The sequence below is a fragment of the Protopterus annectens genome, chromosome 13.part0, assembly GCF_019279795.1.
Source record: "Protopterus annectens isolate FY-2018-M chromosome 13.part0, PAN1.0, whole genome shotgun sequence".
Taxonomy (NCBI): Eukaryota; Metazoa; Chordata; order Ceratodontiformes; family Protopteridae; genus Protopterus; species Protopterus annectens.
In genome coordinates this window covers 297,935,649-297,958,886 of record NC_056747.1, presented here as the reverse complement: position 1 = coordinate 297,958,886, position 23,238 = coordinate 297,935,649, and the positions used below count along the sequence as shown (strand labels likewise).

The 23,238-nt window shown below is 37.4% G+C and overlaps 1 protein-coding gene across 1 annotated transcript in view; it reads right to left on the bottom strand.

The window, feature by feature from the left end:
• The window catches only part of TJP3 (tight junction protein 3), a gene marked incomplete at its 5' end in the record, with an annotated part of 839,650 nt that overhangs the window by 279,261 nt on the left and 537,151 nt on the right, over positions 1 to 23,238 (bottom strand). The window contains 1 exon segment of the mRNA XM_044053884.1: positions 7,565 to 7,673. Coding sequence (XP_043909819.1) covers positions 7,565 to 7,673 — 109 coding nt within the window.

The window sequence follows — 23,238 nt, the reverse complement described above, 5'->3', positions numbered from 1 at the left end:
TTTAAAGCATTTATTTCAAATTTTACTGAAAAAAAACACCGCCAGCCAATTTCTAAACAAAACACTCTCTCATGCTAAATGTCTTCAATGTGAAGCAGTCAACTTTCTTCCCTTGAAACCCACAATTACTGAAAATGCAACTTGCAACCCAATAGACTACAAGAGATGTGCTGAGATTCATATTCAAATAAGCACATAGTAAAGTACCAGTTAACATCTACGTGATGGGGGGGGGGGGGGTGTGCATGAACTAAAAAAAAAAAAAAAATATATATATATATATATATATATATATATATATATATATATATACAGGGCATACATATGAGGCAAAATCTGAGATGTTATGCAAAAGTGAAAATTAATAAAATCAGACTAACTCACTTAGATTTTCAGAAGGGATTTTGCATCACAAACATGTGAAACGCAAAAACAAACTCTAATGACTTTGACAGTGACTGACTGTAATCATCAGCAATTTGCAAAGGGGAAAAAAAGCCGAGAGGGGTTTGGCAGTTGATGAAGTCAAGGTGATGGGTTTAAGCCTAAGGAAGTCAATTAATATGCCCTCCCTAACAAGGGCATTTTACAAACACATATTTCCATATAATGTACAGCACTTGTCTCATCTGCATAATATACCTTGGGAAATTACTCTGTATGCTTGTTCTGTCTCACACTCACTTCACTAATGGCTCGTACCTGTTCTGAATGCTGTTGGAATAATCTGCCTGGCAAAATTACTCTGCAAGCTCACTGCTGTATACACATATTTGTAAAGTATATGAGGCACCCACACTTGTTTTGTTAATATGCCTGGCAAAATTAAATCTAACATCAGCCACTCTGCATACTCACTCTGTCTCCTTGGCTGTAATCACTGCATATCTGTTTGCTGTGTTTTGATGAATGGATCCAATCAAAAATTGTAAGCAGGAACACTTGCTTTTTAAAGCAGCGGTACTGGGATGCAAAGCTGAGAGCAAGAAAACATTTTTTTAAGCAACAGTACATGGTGCTGAGAGCAGGAAAACATTTTGTTTTAGTAACATTACACTGATACTGACAATTTTTTTAATTAAATGTTGTGGCTGGGTCCCCAAACATGCACAAGGCCTAGTCTGCCTAATGCCAGATCTGGCCCTGTTAATGATATTAAGTCTCTGACAAGATGAGTAGCAGAGCATCAGCAGTGCCATGGTTCAGCTGAGCCTACCTTCTGTTATCTTAAGGAAAGTTTTGTCATCATGACTAGAAAGAAATCCACTTTGGAACTGGTAGCTAGCATGTTGCGAATAAAGATAAAACTAGAACTGAGTGTGTACATATTTTCCACAATGTTAGAAAGAGGACAAAAAAAAGTTGAGAGACCTTCAACAGGACTATCCTCACATAGAGGGTTTACTATTTGAGAACACGCTTAAGTAAAACGTGCTACAAGAGAACATAATGGGAATGAGATGGATGCAGCAATCTACAAAAAATATAATAAATAAAATGGACTGGGCTATTTTTATCTGGCCATAAAAGGGTCTGTACTCCTGATCAGAATCGTTTTGGAATGTTTCTGCTGTTGCTTTCATGACCTGCAACCTACTGTTTTTGTCAATTTCATACCATGGTCTAGGTGTGATTCCTGGATTCCCTAAACAGATTAGAGGATAAGTTTTTTTCACCCTCAATACTGAAGCCACACTTTGTAAGACATTTCTACCTTAATTTCTGGGCTGATCAAGGGAAGGGGTGTAGGTTTCACTCAATGCTGCCTTACAACAGACACACTGCTGAGGGCCAGCAGAAAGATGCTACTGAAATAACCAAATACAGAATCCAAAAGAAAGGAGTACAGACAGCCACATCCAGATTATGAAGTATGGCATCATATATGCTGGAGTTTCAAGAGCAGAAGTAGTGATGCATTTAGAGAATATTGCCCTGTTGACAAACAGCAAATGTAGACAGCTAGCCAGTGCTGGCATCTTTATGTATGTATGTTCTCTGCTGCAATATCACCCAGTGCAGATCTAGGGATCTCATCAAGTATGCATTTTTCTTGTCAGGTATTTCACTTTTTCTGGGAAACATCCTAATTAATTCAAACTGTGTGGTGGGGTGTGGAAAAAGGACAGAAGTGGGTGTGTAGTCAATCACCACTCCATTTTTTATGTTGACATGCAAATCTTCAATAGCATCATTTGGGGGTGGCAGGTAAGGGCGATCCTTTCTGTTTATATATTTGTAGTGAAATCAGAACAGCTGTGTATGTGGCAGTTGGCATTGCAGGAAGGTACACTATAGTGTTATGGTGAATTAGTCTCATTGCTCAACTCTTTGTGTTTTGTATCTTGTAACTATACGGATTCCTGATGACATTACTTCACTGCCCAGTAGGTCAGATTTTAGTGAAGTTTCCATGATAGCTATCACAGTGGTAGTGGGAGATTCACCCATGAAGAAAAGAAAATTTATTAGATATGTTACAAGAAATATTTACAGTCTTCATAACATGGAGTATCTTCCAGAAGTCATCCAGTGAATTTCTAAGTAAGATTAACAGTGATGGAGGGCTATGGTTACAACAAATGCCTTCACTGTTAACAGAGAAGGACAGGTATGTACCAATCTGCACCAGAGGTATAGATATACATTCAGCTTAAGTTTACCCTGTAATAGTATAGTCATGTCAGAAATTTTGTGCATGGAGTATGAAAGTTTAACAACTGAAATGTGGAAATTTTATTGTGCAGGCTGAAGTTCTCTGACAATAAAAAAGAGGGGAGGCTGACATAAGGTAGTGAGATGCATGCTAATAACAGGGTTAAAGATGGGAAATACAGGAGTCAGTCTCTTGCATAAGTGACTGCGTAACTGCTCAATGTACTACAGTAGATCATGTGGGACAAATGAAGGTCTGAGTGCATTTTTTGGTTTAGTATTTGATGTAATCCAAGAAGGATAGCGTTAAGTTTAGGAGGTGTGCTTATTACAGGAGATGATCCCAGGAGGGTCGGTCATCAATAAATGTAAACTCTAGAAGTGGTATCCACAAAACAGTGATCATTACTAGGTCATTACGCCCGCATCTAGATGCATGTAACCAAGACAACAGTTTTTGTCATGTGAGACAGTGGTAAACATATGGCCTTAGTTTTGTCTGGAAGGCTTGGACCAATTGTTCATATGCTGACAGAATTATAAAATTACTGAGAATACTCTTGGTATCAGACTACATCACTGCTCAGAAGTCCTCCATGCCTTAAGCCGGTCCCCCTGTATGCATGACTGATTAGCAGGCCTGACATGCAGTGTATGACTGCATCTAGAATGAAAGGGGCATTAACAGTAGAGTCAAGAGTCACAAATATGAATTATGAAAACAAAGACTCGCTATAAAAAAAGAGAGAGACTCATTGCATGAACCATACAAGTATGGTTTATTTCTCCACAGTTGGATGCCAGCTTGTATTACTGATAACATCTTGGTCAATGTTCCCATTACTCTCTACTGCATACAGGGAGGCTATCATACTGTTGTTTTGCACTGCAAATGACAGGGTACTTAATACCAACAACAGTTCACACTCCAACTGTGAATGAGCCAGGCATTCAATGACAAAGGTGGGTGGAATGTGTCCAAAAAACTGTAGCACACCAACCATGCATAATTGTGCTGTGCTAAGGAGTAGGAAAAAACATCTTTACAGCAGACAAGTGCCAGGTAATAGTACACAACTGCCTAAAGTTTAATACCAACAATAGGGAATCCTTGACATTCGGCACCAGACTAAAGTTACCTAAATATAAGTGACATCTGACGAAACTTATGTTTCAAGAAAATAGGACATACATCCTACATAACACAGTATATGAAACCTGTAAAAAAAATCACAAAAGCAGAAATAGAAGAAAGTACCCCACTGTAAAAAGAAAATTTAAAAATTCAAGTTTAGGACTGTGCAAATAAAATATTTTATTCTCCTTAATTTAGCTTCCCAAGTATAATTTATCTTATAATACTCAGAACACTGTGCTAATGACCTAGCACTGTTGTATTTGGTTGTGTCCTGAGAGCCCTAGGTAAGTACTACCACTATGTATATTTGGATGCAACTGCCTCTTCGGTTGTGCTGGAAGAAACAGGGTCGATGACGATTATGCAACAGTCATTCTTTATACGGTCACAAGTTTCTACTCGAAGACAGATCTCCGGTCACACCTGTAATCCATCAGGCAGCACAAAATTATAAAGGGTTACAAATGTCAGTCTGGCTAAAGTGTGAACAGAACTGCGTTGTCTCTCAAACAATTTGAATTAATATGTGGCAGTGCTTCAAATTACACAACCACACAAAGAAAAGCACCCCTAAAAGCATTCAGTTGATTTGGTATGGCCAACTTTACCTCCTCAACTGACAAATTTTCAAACTGCAGATTACATTCAGCTTGGAAAGTTATGGTCCTGCTCTGTGGGCTTCTGACATAAAAAGAACAGAAACTGCCTGGGCCAGTTATAGAGTAAGACAACCTTCCTATTTAAGGATGTGCTGAAGTCAGTAAAATTATGAAGTGGTATTGCAGATGAAAGGTTAATGTTAATTCTGCAATTATATATTTACACAAATACACACAGGACTGACTACTACTGAACATAGACAGCTGCAAAATGACTGTCAGAATGATAGCAGGAACAGATTTGTGTTTCACAGACATATGTTTTACACACATTGCAGTGTACATCATCTCCCATAACAATTTATTCACAAAAAAGTCTTATACATGCAACTAAACTCTAGAATGCAGCATAGAAAAATCAACAAGGAGAAAGACTGCCTGGATTAAAATAAGGAGAAAGACTGCCTGGATTAAAATAAAAAAAAAAATCAATCTATGACTATATTTACTCTATATCTGATGGCACAAACTCAGAGGACCTGACCCTTTGTATGCTCAGTGTCTGATTATCTCATTGGGCCTGTGTGGGAGATTTCAGACTGGCGATATCATACAAATTTGTGTGTGTGTGTTTGCGGATTATACAAGTGGTCAAAAGTCATTTGCTCATAAATCGTACCATGCTCAACTCCGTGACAGCTGCTCATTTTATATATATATATATATATATATATATATATATATATATATATATATATATATATATATATATATATATATACATATATATATATATATATATACATACATATACATACACACATACATATATAGTTTACATTCATATGGCCGAGCACACAATACTGGACGATACATTTTACTGACTTTCCTCCACGAATCCCGTAACACTGAACAGTCAGAATGTCGTAAAAACACCAAATTCAACATTTACGACCGTTCTACACCCTGAAATGAGTGCTAACATGGGTCAAAAAGGGGATAGGATTTTGCAATTCGCAACACTTGCAATCGCATATCTGAGATGTTGCCGCACTCCTTTCGGCAATTCCCCGCTCAACCATTCACTGGTTAACCATCTGCATGTACACGTTTTATATATATATATATATATATATATATATATATATATATATATATATATATATATATATATGTATATATATAAAATGCAATGTAACTGCTCAAAATATTTTTTTTTCTTTTTGAGGAAATGGCTAGCCTCCCCACTCCCTACATGTTGTTGTTGTGTCTTTCGGCTTATCCCGGTTAGGGGTCGCCACAGCGGAACGCCAGTCCGCTAATGTTTGGTAGTGGATTTTTACGTGCCGAGTTACCAGCTCTGACGCACAACCTTCAACGAAGGCACGCCCATTGACGCATGCCTCCACACAGAAGACGCTCTAGCTGAGAATCGAACGGGACAACATCTTGCTGTGAGGCGACAACGCTACCGCAGCACCACTACCACGGGTGATACATACTAAATCCACACATGCCCTACAATGGGGGAAGAAGGAAATTGTCAAAAATATTGCACAGTGGTTTTCCACAATCACTAAACTCAAGCAGTTATGAACTGACAAGGTTCAATCAACTGTTCCATTTGGAAAGCAGGCAGCCTTAATCCCTCCCTGCCCCCCCCCCCCTGGGTTTGTTCAACTTGCTGTCTAGCCAATTTGGCCCTTCAACAGCTTTACAACAGATCTGTCCCTGATTTTTCCTCATATTTGTGCCTTGTCCATCATAACAGTTTTGATTTTCTGGTAAATCACTGAGGATTATAGGCAGTAAATATTGCCTGGATTAGGGTTTCATACTTCTTGTAATTTAGAAAATGCATGCTGATGGAAAACCTGGTGTTCTATTAACCTTTTATGCGAATTAGCCTAGTATGCAAAAATTGTCCCTGATTTTGGGCCTTTGTCTCTCCATTATTTTTATCTTTATGCAGGATTCTTGAGCAGAGAATTTGGCAAGTAAGCATGAAACAGTCCTAGTCATTAAATGCTCACAATAATAAGACCAATATAAAAATGAACATTCTTAACAGTAACTTTAAAGAAGACAAGGATTAGTGTAACAGGCATATGTGAGAGCTGCCGCAAATTACAAGTGTACTCTGTAATCAAATCCATTTTTTTAGCCTTTATTTGTTTTCCCAATCTCAGACCTCTTCTTGCATTTGCACTGTACGGTAACAAATGCATATTGCAGAGGCCAGTATCATTAAGGACACAAGATTATTTCGCTAAGTAGTTTCTGAAGCTGTTTTACCAGTCTGGCAGTGAACACTAAACAAGGCTATACAATACCATTTGTTTAACTGCTCATCTGCCTGTCCTGTCCAGCATTAAAAAACATTCAACACAACTATGTCCTCAGTCAGCCACTGCAATACAGTGACCAAAAACTCCTGTACGTCTTTAAACCTAGCAAATCTGCTGGGTATTGTCTATACTCATACAAGGCTGCTAAGGCCTACAACTCCTTACCTATCATCCATCTGTTCTTGCTCAAAACCAGGATAACATATATCCCTAAATGTGACCAGGTACCTTTTCGTTCCTTATTACCACCATTCTCTCTCACTCTTCACTTACTTTCTTACTGCTAATTCTTTCTAAATATACCATAAGCCTGTTTTTCCTTCACTTCATATTGCAATTCCTATTTGTATTACACTAACTTGCCTTTAACTCTCTACAAACGGTCTAAAATGTCTCGAATATTAAATGACTGTAATATACCTTGCATCAATTCTTAACCAATTTTTTTATTACATCTTATCTGTTATAATTACTTAAACTGCATACATTTTTGTTTTATTTTTGAAGATTATAAATGTATTGTTCTTAAAATGTTTTGTAATAATTTGGAACTTTTCTCCCCGGGCCTCAGCTGCAAATGGTCTTCTACTCACTCAGACTTTCCTGGTAATCAAATGTCAATAAATAAATAAATGAACCTTAGTCTGGGCTTCAGAGTGAAATCTTTATATCCAGCCCATGAAATAACGCCAAACTGACTCCATTACTCTTGGTTTAGATGACCACAAATTCAGATCATGGGCCACATGCCATCATAGTTACATATGCAATGATAAAATTGACACTACAGTTTTATATTTAAAAACATAAAGCTTTATACTTACTATCTTGTTTATTCTGAGCCTCTATTAGGACCTCCTCGCCTCTGGGAATGTCAAGAAGAAACAATACTGCCTCCTCACGGGTCAAGTTTTGAAAACTAACATTGTTCACCTATCAATAAAACAAGACAAAGCTATTAGAAAATGGTGTATCAACGTATACACAGGAGAAACCTGGTATCCATCAAGTACATCCCACACCCATTAAAGTTGCATACCCAAAAGTTTTGAGTAAGCAACTTATGTTTCTGCTACTTGGTTTTAGCTACCTGTTTTCTGAAACAACAGAAAAAATTAATGATACTTATGCCACACATTCCTTATGAGAATCATTGGAAATGAACTATCACAAAGCTGTTCCTCCATTATTAACACATATAATGCTCACACCTGGGTGCTCAGAGCAACTGGTTTTAAGGGTCTATGACAAACGATCGAAAAGTAATTTCCGCGAACAGCATATAAATCGAAAATGCCGTTAATTGAAATCGGCTTTGTGGGGGGCTGCAACCCCCATATTCCCCACTAAATATATATTCCAACTCTGAGATCACACTACAGTGAGGAAAGGGCACATTTTCCAATCTTCACTGTGCCACAATCTCACAACACCACTTTCGAATAACAGCATTTTCGATATATATGCCGTTCGCTGAAATTACTTTTTGATCGGTAGTCATAGACCTGGTTTTAAGACTCGGGGGTTTTTACATAAATATAAGGATCTCGAAAATGTACAGATAACCAAAACCACAAATTAATGCAGTGCAATGTCCATTACTCAATGTTTTCACTGACTTCCTGTTGTTTGCATCAATTTTTATAACTAACTATTACAACATACCTGCTCATGGTTGCATACATACAAACCAAAAGGTAAACACTTGTTTGTTCATGGGTGTGATGTTTGCCTTTTCCTCCAAACACCTGACACAAATCCACACTCAAAAAACCTACCTCTTAATGAACTTCTCATGGCAGATCATTCAGAAGTTCCTAGTCATGATAAATACTGCCCAACTCAGACCTGATGAAGTCTACTGGATCAAAATGTACAGTGTTATACAAATTCAGCTCTGGACCTTGTACTGTTTATCATACTATACACCTCTATTCTACATGAAAATTCATCCACTTGCTCTGTTAGCCAATGTCAGCTTAAAAACTACAGACTACACACATGATACTGTGGATCCAGTGCTACAATGCAAGCGATAATACAGGGCCATGCCAAATGCAAAAGAAAGAAAGACAGCATAGCCAAGCTGTACTATGACCGAAGAGGGTGCTAAATTTTGGTTTCAGTACTTTAAGTTAGGTAATTGCACTGTAGGTCCCTTGCTGTACCTTCAAACATGGTGGTCCTTGCTTTTTAAGCAGATGGATAATTGTGACAACTAAACTGCATGTTGTCATCAATTAGTATTTCATCCCTTCCATGCTGTGTGTTGTTCACAGTTGGGGGGGTTCAATCTGATGAATGACAACAAAATTAAGTGTAAATGCCTTCTGTATTTAATTTGGTAAGATCCCTGGGGCTTGCAGCCAGTCAGAAGACATAAGGTTTTGTCTGTAGTTTGTTATACACAGAAAGGATGATGCATGTCAGCAGAACACTGGTTACTGAAGAAAGCAACACCAAGAAAAAGTACAAAAATGGAGCTCATATTTTTGTTTTACTAAAACAAGCAACTCAGATATGTGACAAACCATGCAAAAAAAAAAACACGGCACTGGAGATGAACAGTAAAAGAATACGTTTAAGTAAGCAATGGCACACAATAGAATCTTATCACGAATAAAGTTTCCCTGTAAACAAACAAATAGTATGATAAACGCTTTCATCCATTAAAATAATGAACCTCCTTAGATAAATACAAATAAAAAATGAAAAGTGTAAATGTAGTATAATTCATCCTCACTGGGTTTGCAGCCAGTCAAAAGGCTCTCTAATTGCTTTTCGTGAAAAATGAAGACCAATAATAACCTTTTAGTTCAAGCAGTTCAAGCCATTTTCCTATTGGTGAAATACAAACTCATGAATATACAGAACATTAACACACCGGTCTTTTGTGATTGGTAAATCCAATAGTTAAAACGTGAATGTTCGCAAATGGACTGGTGAGTCTAAACACTCCATTACTAGTGATTGGCTTACAACTAGACAACACATACCCTATTATCGTACTCATGTATACTAAAAATGAAAACGTTCCCAGTAATTAAAAAAAAAATAATAATGTTAAAATTAGAATAGCAGTAAAAATAATCCAATCAATTCCAAATGGATAAAAAAGTATTACAGGAATTCTAAAAAATTCTAAAAAAAATAATCACCAGTCCCATAAAGCAACCCTATTGTTCAAGTGCTTTAGGTTTTAAAAGACATAGAATGGAGGACTGTTCATTTAACCCTGGCCATAGTCAAGCATTTAGCCAGACTTGCCATATTAATTCCTTTTTTTCTAATTGCAGTGCTTGAGGTCTGGCCCTCTTATTCTTACTAATGAAATCAATAGCCATACAGAAAAAGTAATGCCCAGGGAATTTGTTAACATGCTTCGCCAGTGCACTATTTGGACAGTTCTTTTTTATATTATATTTGTGTTAATATATCCTAACTTTAAATTTCCGATGCGTCTTACCACATAAACACCCATACATTTCTGGCACTTAGCAATGTAAACGACCACTCTGGTTTCACAATTATACCTGCCTCTAACTTTAAATTTGGACCCTTTTATTTCAAAGCACGTATGCTCTCACTCATCCATTTACAATAATGACAAAAAAAACCCACATCTTTTCATCTCACCCTTCTTGTTTTTCATGTTGTTATTCCTTTCCAAGATGTTCTTTATATTAGTGGCTCTGCGATACACCAATACCCTTCCTCGGTTAACAATGCACATTTTTTGATGACGATAGATTTTATTAAAAAGGAATCCCTGCTAAAGTAGTAACAAAAGTGGCCAGTTCCCTAAAGTCAAATTCAAGTGCACCATCCTCTAATAGAACCTTAGTATTAGTTCCGTTACACTGAAAAGGTGTGCTCCCTGTCTCGCTATATAAAATAAGTCTACAATAATCTTTTTCTCTCTCTTCATGGAGACTTCAGAAACTAGTTTAAGAGCTCGATGGAATAACCCTCTTCATAAACATACCCACTAGATTAGCAGCACATTCTTCAATAAAATGTTCCTTCAAAGATACCATTCTAGAGGCTCTAACAAATTGTTCTTTTATAACTGAGCATTTCTGACACATTGGATGGGCAATATTATAATGCAGAAAACTATTAGAATAGGTACTTTATCTAAATATCATGGAAATGTACCTCCTATTAATTTTGTCTGGGTGTTTTATTATTTATTTTGTGTGTAAGTTTCAAAAAATGTGTAACATACGCATAATACAATGGATAAAATCACTAATCCGGTCCTCCTTTCCATTCCAAACAATAAACACATCGTCCAAGTACCTAATATATAAATGAAAGTTGTTCTTAAATGTACTATCAAAAAGGCAACACTGTTCCAAAGAGACCATCACCATGTTTGCAAAAACTGCTTCACATGGTGATCCCATGGCCACACCAGTTTTCTGCCGATAAGTGCCCTCAATAAGTTTATAACTTAGTTCAAACAAGTTCCAGTAGCTCAGCATAGAAATTAATTTCAACTTGCGGAGTCCTTTCATTTGCATGAATTCTGTTACCTATTCTATATCTAAATCTTGGGGTATAGTAGTGTACAAATCTCTGAAACTGATAGTTAATAATACATTCTCAGAGTTATATTCAGTTTCGTTAAATGCCAGGAAATTCCAAGAATCTTTACAAATCTGCACCTCGTCTTATAAGTATTTCTTAAGTTGTACATCCAAACATTTAACACATGGTGCCTTTCTAGAGCTACGCCCATCAACTATTGGTCTTATAGGCAGTTTTTCAATGTCTTTATGTAATTTAAGTATGCCAAAAATAGAGGGTAAGGAATATTTAAATAATTATACAGGTCAATATACTATGCTCAATAAATCATTTAACTGCTGATACACTTTACAATAGGCTCCAATGGCTTCATTTAAAGTTACGACTTCATATGTGTGTCAGTTTGCAGTACTTCCATCATCCTAGAATTATAATCACATATATCCATAATTACAACCCCTCCCCCCTTATCTGTTTTCGTAAATCTAACATTTTGACCATTAATAAAATGTAATATATTCGTTTCATCCCAAGTTAAATGAAAAGTTGATTCTCCTTTACTTTTAGATGTATTTGCAAATAATTTTTTTATATCTAATTCACATACTTTTTCATAGATTTGTAACGCCGGATGCAGGGGTGGGTTGTAGGTGCTACTTATCAGAAGAGTCTCATTTGAATGATAAGACGATGTTGCACCAGATATGCATTTAAAATTCAACTTTGTCAAGTATAATTTTAATGTTGTTGCTAAATCTAACTTAACAGTCAGAACAATCATACCCTTTGATAAAATATCAGCTACTTTAGAATCAATTCGAGTAGAGGAATAATTATACAGTTTGAAATGCTTTTGTCCATTGAAAATTATAGAACATAAATTAAAAGATGTCCCTATGTCCCTCATTTGATAAATTAATTTCTTAATTTCTCTTAACAGTCTCTAATTCCGACGTCCTCTCCGTGATTAGTTTTGATAGTTGGGCTCTTTCCATTGAACTAGTTTCCACTGGCTCTTCTGTGAAGGTGTGTGAAAATCCTGGTGTACCGATTGGTTTGGCCACCCAGCCAACTATATCTCCCTTTAAGTCTTTCAGAATGTCACAGTGGTGGAAATGATTCTTCATCTGGTCGAGTTCCCGGTGTATTATCACCTCCATGAGCAAGGCCCCTATTATTATCCACTTCTTGTATATCATCCTGTACCCCCATACGTTCCTCACTATTCAAGAGAACATTCCACATTTGAGATGAGGATGGCCTTGGACAGACTCTTCCATTACCATAGTCTAAAATATCCCTTCTTTTTTTCTTCAGTTTAATATGTTTGAGTTGTGTCATAAGTTGGTCAATACTATTATAAATGTGCAGGTGTTTAAATTTAAATTGTTCATATTGATTATCAATCTTAATGTTGTTGTCCAACTCTAAGATCGTTACTCAACTTTTCAATCATACTGGCATTATGTTTAATAGTTCTAAAAACTCAATTTCATGCCTGTTAAACAAGTTAATAAGATCACAGTGGAGAGGTGGAGTTCTCCACCAGTCCAGTCGGGTAGCGACATAACCTCAAAACTTTTGGAAGCACTGCAATTAGAAAAGAAGGAATTAATATGGCAAATCTGGCTAAATACCAGAGTACTGCTAAGGTTAAATGAACAGTCATGCAGTGTATGGCTTTTAAAACTTAAAGCAATTGAACGATAAGGTTGTTTTATAGGACTAGTAAGTTTTTTACATTTTTTTTTTTTTTAGAATTATTGGAATACTTTTTTTTTATTCAGTTGGAATTGACTATTATTTTTACTACCATTCTAATCTTAACTTTTTTTATGATTTTTTTAATTTCTGGAAATGTTTTCAGTTTTGGTAAACATGAATACGATAACAGGGTATGCTGTCTAGTTGTAAGTCAGTCTCTAGTGACAGAGTGTTTAGACTCACCAATGCATTTGCAAACATTCACATTTTAACTAGTGGATTTAAGATTTCTTATTTTACCAAATCATAAAAGACTGGTGAGTTAATGTTATGTATAGTTATGAGTTCGTATTTCACAAACAGGAAAATGGCTTGAACTAAAAAGTTATCACTGGTCTTTGTTTTTCAGGAAAACCAATTAGAGAGTCTTTTGACCGGCTGCAAACACCAGTAAAGATGAATCATAGTATATTTAAACTTTAAATTTTTTATTTGTATTTATCTGAGGAAGGTCATTATTTTAATGGACAAAATCACTTTTGCTTCTTTACATGGGCGTTGTATTCATAGTAAGATTTTATCATGTGGCATTGCTTACTCATTAAACATATTCTTTTATTGTTTATATCCAGTGCCATGCCTGTGTTATTTTTAAGCAACTCAGAGATGTCTTGTCACTTTCTAATCACTACTATTTGTGATTCAGTAAAGATATCTCAAACTATTTCTTTCCTCTCTGTGACATAAAAAACAATTTGTCAGTGCTGAATGTTAGGGAACCAGTAGTGTTGAGTTAAAGAGAACCGGAGAAATGGGGCAGCAATGGTAGTAGTAGTAGGAGATGATCTAAGAAAGCACAATCCAGAAACATAACCTTGAATGTTTGGCAAGCATTTTCTGTGGGACAGTAAAACATTATTTGGAGACTATTATCTGCACTGTAATATTCCACACTGAGAAATAACATTCCAGTCTAAGCAAAACGTTTATATGACTGCAGATATCACCTGGCATACTATGTAACTGGAAAACAGCAACGTGTTTTCCTTTTTTTTTTGATAATTGGGAATCAGCATACAGTACTGCAAAATAACTACAAAAAAGTGATGTATAACAGTGTACTGTGCATGATGCAACAGATGAGTAAGGTGTGATGTGAATTAATACAGCCTTCAGTTTACTGCACTAATTCAGTTGCCTGCACAAAGCTGTACTACATGTGATGAAACAGACAGTGGATGGGAAAATAATTTAATCCATTCAGGCAAGATAAATTCACTTTAATTTCCCATGTTTGCAAACACCATCTGGTGCACAATCAAAATGTATATCTTTCTTCTACTTAAATGTAAACATTAATGCAACAATACAGTAGGCAAACTGCATACCATTACTATAGTACTGCTTTATAACAATACTACATAAACAATAAATTTGCTTTTAAAACACAGTAGATGTTTTTAACTGCTTTAATACATTTTCATTAAAAAATATTATTTGACATGAGTTAGTCAGAATTTGCAGTGCTTACTGTGGTTGTTTCAACACCACAATGTAAACATACAAGAATAAAGCAATTAAATGCTTTGAATGAGTTATACACAGAGGTGTGGAGAATACATCATAAGCCTACAGCACACCACCCCTTTTGATGGCACAGGTGCACATGGGGGGGGGGGCAGTATTCACCCTTAAGGAGAAAAACATTCCTTTGGCAGCAGCTTTACACTGTCTAAGATGCTTCAAGCTCCTTACCAGACTCAATCAGGGGTTAGACCTGGTCTGGGGGTGTCAGGGCAGCAGATGGAGTGGGCAAGAAGGCCCTGGAAGCAGCTGATGTTCAGCTGTGGGGAAATAAAAAATGTAATCCAAGTACTCAGTTTTTTCTTGCCTTTATAAAAAGCATTGTGCTAAGACTACTACCATATCCTTAACTGAAGAAACACTAGAAACTGCTACTGCATTTTAAGTTACAGTAAAATGGAAAAAGAATCTATGCTTTTTGGGTACACAGAATGCATACCTAATGCACTTGATTGCTCCTTTCAAGAATGAATCCTGCCTAGTGCACATAACAATAATGAAAGTAGAACATAAAAGCTGGTGTTTTGAAACATGTAAATAAAATATGCCAGAGTATGGGCTTCTAGAAGAACATCTACTAAACATATCTGCAAGAACACATGCTTTTTGCAAGAAAGACAACAGTATTGTTGCATGTCTAACTAACATCAGTTTCTAATGTTAAACTCATACACTCAAAATGCTGTTGAAGTAATATGATGATGATGATCCTTGCTTAATTCTGAAATGCTGGGCGGTGAAACACTCATGCAAGAAATAGTTTATAATGGAAGGCTTTGTCAAAAAAAAAAAAAATCAGAACAGTCTGGGATTCACAAACATGTACAGTGTACAGCAGCACTAATTAGTGTGTGAATCACCAAGCATGAGAGGTGTGTGTGATCCTCATGCAGTGCTAATATATACCTCTGATTAGTTCTGAGTTTCCTCACCCAACAAATCTTTAGAATATCAGCTTCATATAGACAATGCTTGCCTATTAATTCCAGCCAAAGAAATGTTATCAAAGCTCTGCAACTAAGACTGTAGAGAGCATTCTAGGGGCAAAGAGAGACACAATGTAATCTCAGTCAGTATTGTGCAATAATGCATGTGAAATTTTTAAGTGTGAAAAACAGGAAAGATTAATGTGATGATGCATAAATCAAACAAATTCTTGTTGAGATTTGCTAAAGACTGCATACAATTAGGCCTCTATGCATATTATTGTGCTGAATGAATTTCACGGAAAAAAGGATGCTTTTATAATGAAACAGCTCACATCCATATTCCTATTTTCTATACTGTCAGGACACGGTCAGATTAAAAACTACTGTTTAGAAATTCTAAAGTAGTGAATTTTGATGAGTTGCCCTCCTTTGCAAAACTGGTCTTAATAAACAGATCTGAATTTTATGACTGTCAATACATACTGATCCACTGTGCCACTGAAAATACTATCTATTCTTATATTCTGAATTACAGTAACTCCTACCTACCATTTTAATTTACCTATTTTAGTTAATTTGTTAACTGGTAAGTGACCTGGTCCAGTGACCCTTTTCAGTCAAGTCTTTGGCCAAAGTGGCAAGAGCAACATAGTACTGACATTTCTTAGACTAACAGTATAAGTTAACATAAAGCAGTATAAAAGATGAGGTAATAGATAAAATTCAACTTAAAACCTAGAAACAAAATGGAGAGATGTGACATTAATAATACAGAATTACAATGCATGACACTGTAATGAAGCATGTGATGCAGACTAAATAAAGTCTGTTAATCAGGCAGTGGAATGTATAATATGCCATGAAATGCAGCCATGAAACTTATTTCTATACAAGACACAGATCTAACAATGGCAGAGAAAAGGTGACAAATCTCTAAAGATAAAGAGGTGTCAACTGCCACAGACTGTGATGTACCAATAATACTATAGGAAGTGTGTTACTACAATAGTGAAATGGAAAACATGCAGAGTAGATGTAAAATGTCTGTATATAAATCTACTTAAACTAACTAAACATACATGTCATTATCAGAAATACATAATAAGAAATTGGAGGTATATTATGTTATTGGTGGGATAAATACATTAGTTTCATTGTTTAATTCAATTGCAAACAGTCTTCACTGCCCTTAAGCATTGCAGATTCTCCAAGTCCATATTTATATTTATTTTCCACCATATAATCATTCAACCTTTTAATTTTTTTGTTTAAGATTGATCTCTTACACGAATTTCTGACAAACATGTACACCATTCCACAACTTAGGAATCCTTTCACTTATAAGCATATCTTTTGTCTTGGTTCAGTTTCTCTTTATTATACATTTAGTACCATGGTCCCATAAACATGGATATTCTACAACTTTTATTAAACTGATTTCTTGCCTAAATTCAGAACTCTTCAATGCAGTGTAGGCTGATCATAAGTCTCTTCTGATTATATGAAATGCTGAAAAGATCCAAATACTTCAGTTTCTTACAGTTAGTCCACATATTTATTATTTTTGTAAACCTCCATGGAACAACTTCTGCATTCTATATCTCAATAATGGTCAGATTACAAAACAACAAGTTATATTCCATCATGGATCTGATTATAGTTATAAATACATTCTTTAATACCACATTGTTTCTAGTTTTCAGTATACCCAACAGTATGCCAGATTGTTTTAAAACCTTAGTCTTTTTGACTCAGACATGGTACTTAAAATTCAGGTCCTTACCAATAAATGTACTAAAATCCTTAACTTGACCAGTTATTTCACCCATCCTTATATCATCCCATATATAATCATCAAAGGTTAAGACATTATTGTTTTAGCCCAACTTACTTAGTTAAACTTCAGCTAAACAATTATTTAAACATTCCACCCTCCAGATCATGCATTTCTGTCCCTACCTTACAACTATCTGCATAATCAGTAAACCAGAATTTAGGAGAAGTAGGTACGTCTGTAAAAACAATATTAAATAAAACAGGCCCCGACACTGAGCTCTGCATGACTCCCATATCCAGGGTCATTGAAGCATTTACATCATTTGTTACAGCTTCTTTCAGTTTTCCTTGAATGCTATGTCTATTTTTCTCTTATGCTACTGTTAGAAAAATATGTGTTAATGTGTGTATGCTTAATGCTAATTAATAGTTAGGAGAATTAACACGTTTTTCATTCTATTTTACATGCACTGTGTTATATATAAATTGAGTTTCATATGAGACTGAAAAAGATGCTTTTTGAAAACTGCAGAGTGCTTTCTGAAACTTGCAAGATGCCCTCTGACCTAGTAATTGCAAGCACAGCAATATTCATGTTTATGCCTTTTGGAAATGTACTTGAGAAGCAGGTGCTTATCTGCTAGGTCAGGAACGAATGAATGAACAATACTATATTCTGTAAATGTAATGATTCTAAACAATCAGCTCTGTTCGAAGCATGAGAACATGTACAGCTGCAGAAGCTTGGAGATAAAGTAGACAAAAGATTATTAGAGAAATGAACTGTTAGCTTTGTGCTTGAATTAGCCATAGTACCTTGAATGGCAACATAACATGTATCTAACTGGTGGTAATCAAGGTCACGTTGGTTTCCTCAGGAAGTTTCTCACAAAAATTGATAAATCAGCAGAAATTTATGAGACTGATGGTCAACAAGTGATGATGAAAAGACTGGTAATTTATTACGTCAGCTTGGTAGGCAATGCCTTGTTAGAGAATGTATAAAAATGAAAGTATTTCCTGTTTCTAGTTAGACAAACTCTGTAATAGCACGTTTTTGTCTCCTTGCTGCAAGAATAAAGTGCCTTAACCTGAACCTACCGTGTTTTGATCATTTTTAAAGTATATTTTTCCTTTGACAGTTTGGTCCTTCGAGCCGGAAAGTACCTCTCGCTCTAGGCCTAGGTCAGAATTGGGCCCGGTGGCATGTACCAATACAGAGAAGAGGCCAAATCGGCTCTTCTGTTTTGAAAGACCTCCGACTGAATTGTCGTTCGAAAGAGGCCAGCCACGGTTTCTGATCTGGGATTAGAGGACGAGTCAACGATCCGGTGGATCAACTCACGGAGGGTCAGGTAAGGAGGAATTTACCTTTTTTCTGTTTTAAGATCAGGGACTAGTTTCAGAACTGTTTTGTGTCAGGAAGATTTGCATGTGCAGATCAGGGACAAAAAAAGGTTACTGTCTTGTCATAGATCAGGGAAACAGAACAGGTAGACAGTTATTCTAGATAAACTGTGAAAAGGTGTAGAACTGTGGTACCACGTGATAAGAAGGGTTACATAACAATTTACAGCTTAGCTAAGGCAATACGGGAAATCAGTGCACGAAAAGTTCCCGAGACCCGCCCCTAACTGAAGACGCGAAATATATGCAATTACAGCGTGCTGATAATGTTAAGTACTATACGAAATGGGTTGATAAATATAAATTTGATGGCAATTTAGATAAACTTGCACTTATTAAACTTGTCAGACAACTTAAAACAGACGCAAAAGGTCAATTAAAAAAGCAACGACAATTAGGAGTCCCTCAGGCACATAGGTGGCTTGAGGAAGCAAATTGCAGAGAACAAAAGATTAAAAATTCAAAAGCAATGTTTTTAGACAAAGAAGATAATAACTTGGTAATAGCAACGGCCCCTCCTTCGCACCCTCCACTTCTCTTACCAGAATATGAAGCGAGTGGACAAGCTGATCCACCTCCGCTATACCCAGCTATTCCTACGACATCAAAACCGTTTGTCAGGGATCCTATCGAGACTAGGTCTCGAACACATAACTTGAGAGGGGAGATTGAATTATATGAAATAAATAGAAAATCACAAGCTATGAGTGAGGAAGAGATATGTCCACTCATAGAAGTACCAAATCCTCAGGCAGGACAGGATCTGACTCTTTTAGTTTATAGACTGTGGACACCAGAAGATGTCCAGAAAGCCACAGAGGGAATCCCCCATCCGAAAGTAAATTTTAGAAAATTTTTAGAAGACTTACAGGATATGAGATTAAATTACCATTTGAATGGAGAGGAAGTAGAAAAAGTGGTTAGACAAATTGTAGGTCCAGATTGGCACATGATCAGTGGCGACTGGAATCCCCGTGACACAGAGCTTAGACCACTCCCACATAGTAATGCAGAATTGGATAACAGAGTAAAGGGTCTGACAGACCAAATTTCTGAAAAATGGAAGCCTAGGGCTGATTGGACCTGCATTAATCAGTGCATTCAACAAGAAGGTGAAACGGTTGATAGATATTATGCTAGATTATTAGAGTGTTTTAATAACCACTGTGGAATGCAGATACCCAAAAATCAAACACGATTCCCCATATGAGCAGCAGCTAAACAATGCATTCTTAAAAGGTAGTTAAACTCCCATTAGCAACTTTATTAAAAAAAAACATGGTAGAACATCATACAAGTAGATTGCAGCCATTACTTGAATATGCAAGACATGCAGAAAGACATTTTAATAGTAAAAAGAAGAAGAAAACTCAAGTATTTGCAGCAGAAGATGGGTCAGAAGTTTTTGTAGTACAAACTGGGAGAAAGGGTAAGAAAAATACCCAGGGAAAGAAAGAAAAAGGGTGAATGTTTTAAATGAGGGAAAAAAGGACATTTAGCAAGGGATTGCAGGCTAAATAAGAAGGTGACTACGGAAGATAAGGAGGATGAGGAATGACTACATGACAGTCAAGAGTCACTGAATGAGAACAAACAGGAAAGGATAAAATGCGAATGTGGTAGCAAGGGTAGAGGATGTGATAGAAGGGGTAGAGGATGTACATGAATTTATAGATGTTGAAGAAAATGAAATTTTAGACCTAGCATTATTGAGCCTAGAGCTCTACTTAGCAGACACAAAACCGGAAGTGACGCTTCTAGTAGAGGTGAGGGAAGTAAAATTTGTGTGCGACTCAGGGGCTTCGTGGACCCTGATACATCCTTCCAAATTACCGGAAGATTGAGAATCACCAGATTATATACTAGTGAAAGCAGCTAATGGACAGCTGTAATGGACCACTCTCCCATGACATACCAATAACAGACCCAGTTTCAGGAATGACCCAAAAAAGTAAAATTGTAGTTTCTGCAAAATGCCCAGTAAATCTCTTGGGCAGGGACTTCATACGTTCATACTAGGCTATCTGCCCTAGGGCATTTATAAGCCTAGCCATAGTGCATTTGGCTTTCGCCACCCATTTTAAATTAATTTTGCTATGCCTTTTTTTGAGGTTAGTTTACTGTGCCTCTGTCTAACAGTGACACAGAAGTGATAGCCGGGGTAAACCTACGATCTCCCATCCACTCATCAAGATTCCTCTTGAAGAGAGTCAATGTGGGACTCTGCCTAACCTGGACTGGGATTTTATTCCAGAGTGAAGGGAGCCTCTGGGTTATGAATCTGTCCCTCCAGCATGTCCTACTTATTTCAGTGCTGAGGTTCAAGTCTCTCGAGCGCGTAACTCAATGGGATTTGGATTTTCTGAGGTGCAGCATGTCCATTAATTCCAGGTTGGACATGGCTTTATACGTCAGGCACAGATCGCCTCTGAGCAGGCGGTATGCTACTGAGTAGAACTGGAGTTTCTTTAACCGGGCAGCATATGGCATCTATTTGAGCCCTTTGATCCTCTTGGTGAGGTACTTTTGGGGTCTTTCCAGTTGCTGCAGGTGTCTGGTAAGGTACATCCCAAAAGGGGCATTGTACTCAATTATGGGCCTGATGAGGGATGAGTAAAGAGGTACGATGACCTCCCCTGATCTAGATGTGAATCCCTTCATGATTAGGTGGGCTATATAAAATGTTTTTCTAACCACTTTGGCCACGTGGTTGTCAAATGAGAGATTGCTATCAACTTGGGTCCCCAGGTCCCTAATGACTTCTTCTGTACTTAATGGATTACCACCTATGTGCTAATTTGTGGGCACTTTGTTTTTGCCAAAGGGATGACTATACACTTTTTGGCGTTTAGCTTGAGGCCATGGCTCTGGCACCAGTTGTCTGTTTCTATGAGGCCCTTTTGGAGGATGCTTGTGTCGGCTGGAGAGTTGATTATGGCGCCCAGTTTGCAGTCATCTGCGAACTTGGTCAGCCACAGTCCTTCCATGTTGGCCTGTACCGCCGAGAAATATATACCGAACAAGAGAGGTCCCAGGACTGAGCCTTGTGGGACGCCACTTGTAACCGGTTTGGAGTCTGACATGGCTCCAGCAATTCTAACCATGTGGGTTCTGTCTTTGAGCCAGTTTGCAACCCATCTAGTGACATAGGGGTTTATATTTAAGCTGGTGAGCTTATCTATAACGCCCGAGTGGGGTATTGTATCGAAGGCTTTTGCGAGGTCCAGGTAGGCTGTGTGGACCACCTTCCCCTCGTCAATGGCCTTGGTGACTGTTTCAAAGAAATCGACCAGGTTTAAGAGGCAGGATCTGCCCTTAACAAAGCCAAACTGGGTAGGATCCAGTGTCTGTAGGTCCCCAATATCTTTATTTATGAGGTCCATGATGATCCTTTCCATAGCTTTGCAGACCAAGCTAGTCAGGCTTATGGGGCGATAGTTTCCAGGATCCGTTGAGGCACCACCTTTGTGGAGAGGGACCACTGTTGCTGTATGCCACTCTTTGGGTACATATCCTGTAGTAAGGCTAAGATTGAAGAGTAGTTTTATGTTTGGGTTTAGCTCTTCTTGGAGTTCATGTAGGACGCAGCCCGGGACACCATCTGGTCCCATTGATGCTGTGTTTTTTGCTTTGGAGAGGGCGGCTCTTACCTGAGCATCTGAGATGTCAGGGGGGCAGCACTCTGTTGGGATAGATATTTGCCCTTTTAGTGGGGAGAGGGGGGAGAAGTTTGGACTGAACCTGTCAGCTAGGATGTTGGCAATGTCTGTGGGCTCGGTGTATTTTTTGTCATTTTGGACTAATTCTGAGCATATCTGGGAATTCCCACCCAGCTTCCTAACATAACTAACTTAATGCAGATATTTGGCATAGCTGTAGTTCCAACCATGCAGGGTATGGAAGCACAGCGACAAATGGATACTTTTGTAGTGCGACCGGAGGGTGAGACATATTATTGGTACAGCCAGGACTTGGTTACGACTGGTCCAGGGGCCGTAACCGAAGAACTGATGAACGTAGCCATCAGTAAATCCCCCTCCCTTGACACTGACAAACAACATTTGTTGCATTGTACTCTATATTACTGTAATAGACCAGGACCTGATAAAGAATATGAGCAGGAGTTGTTTCAAAACCATGCAAACAGGCTAGTGTTACGAAACTTGTACTGGGACACAGAAGGAAACAGTGTAATAAGCTGTTCATTGCCCCAGGAATTTTTAGCACTTTACAAATCTAATCGATTGCCACATGTTAGCTTAACCAAAAATAGAAGTTTGAAATGGGCAGACTTAGGAGAAAAAGTCACAAGATGGGAAAAGCAGATAGAATTAGAACTCTCCGAACAAGGAGTACAGAAGCAGAAATTGAATTGGATAACACAGACACACCCAGCTGTGTACTCACAGGCTAGTGAGAATAGCTGAGTATTACTCTTATTGGAAGAAGAGGAAAAAGCCTTGCGAAACATACCAGAGACTCTCTGGTCAACAGGGAAATCAGATGTAGGACTTATACGAACAGCAGGACCAGTTACTATTATGCCAAAGTCAGCATTTAAACCT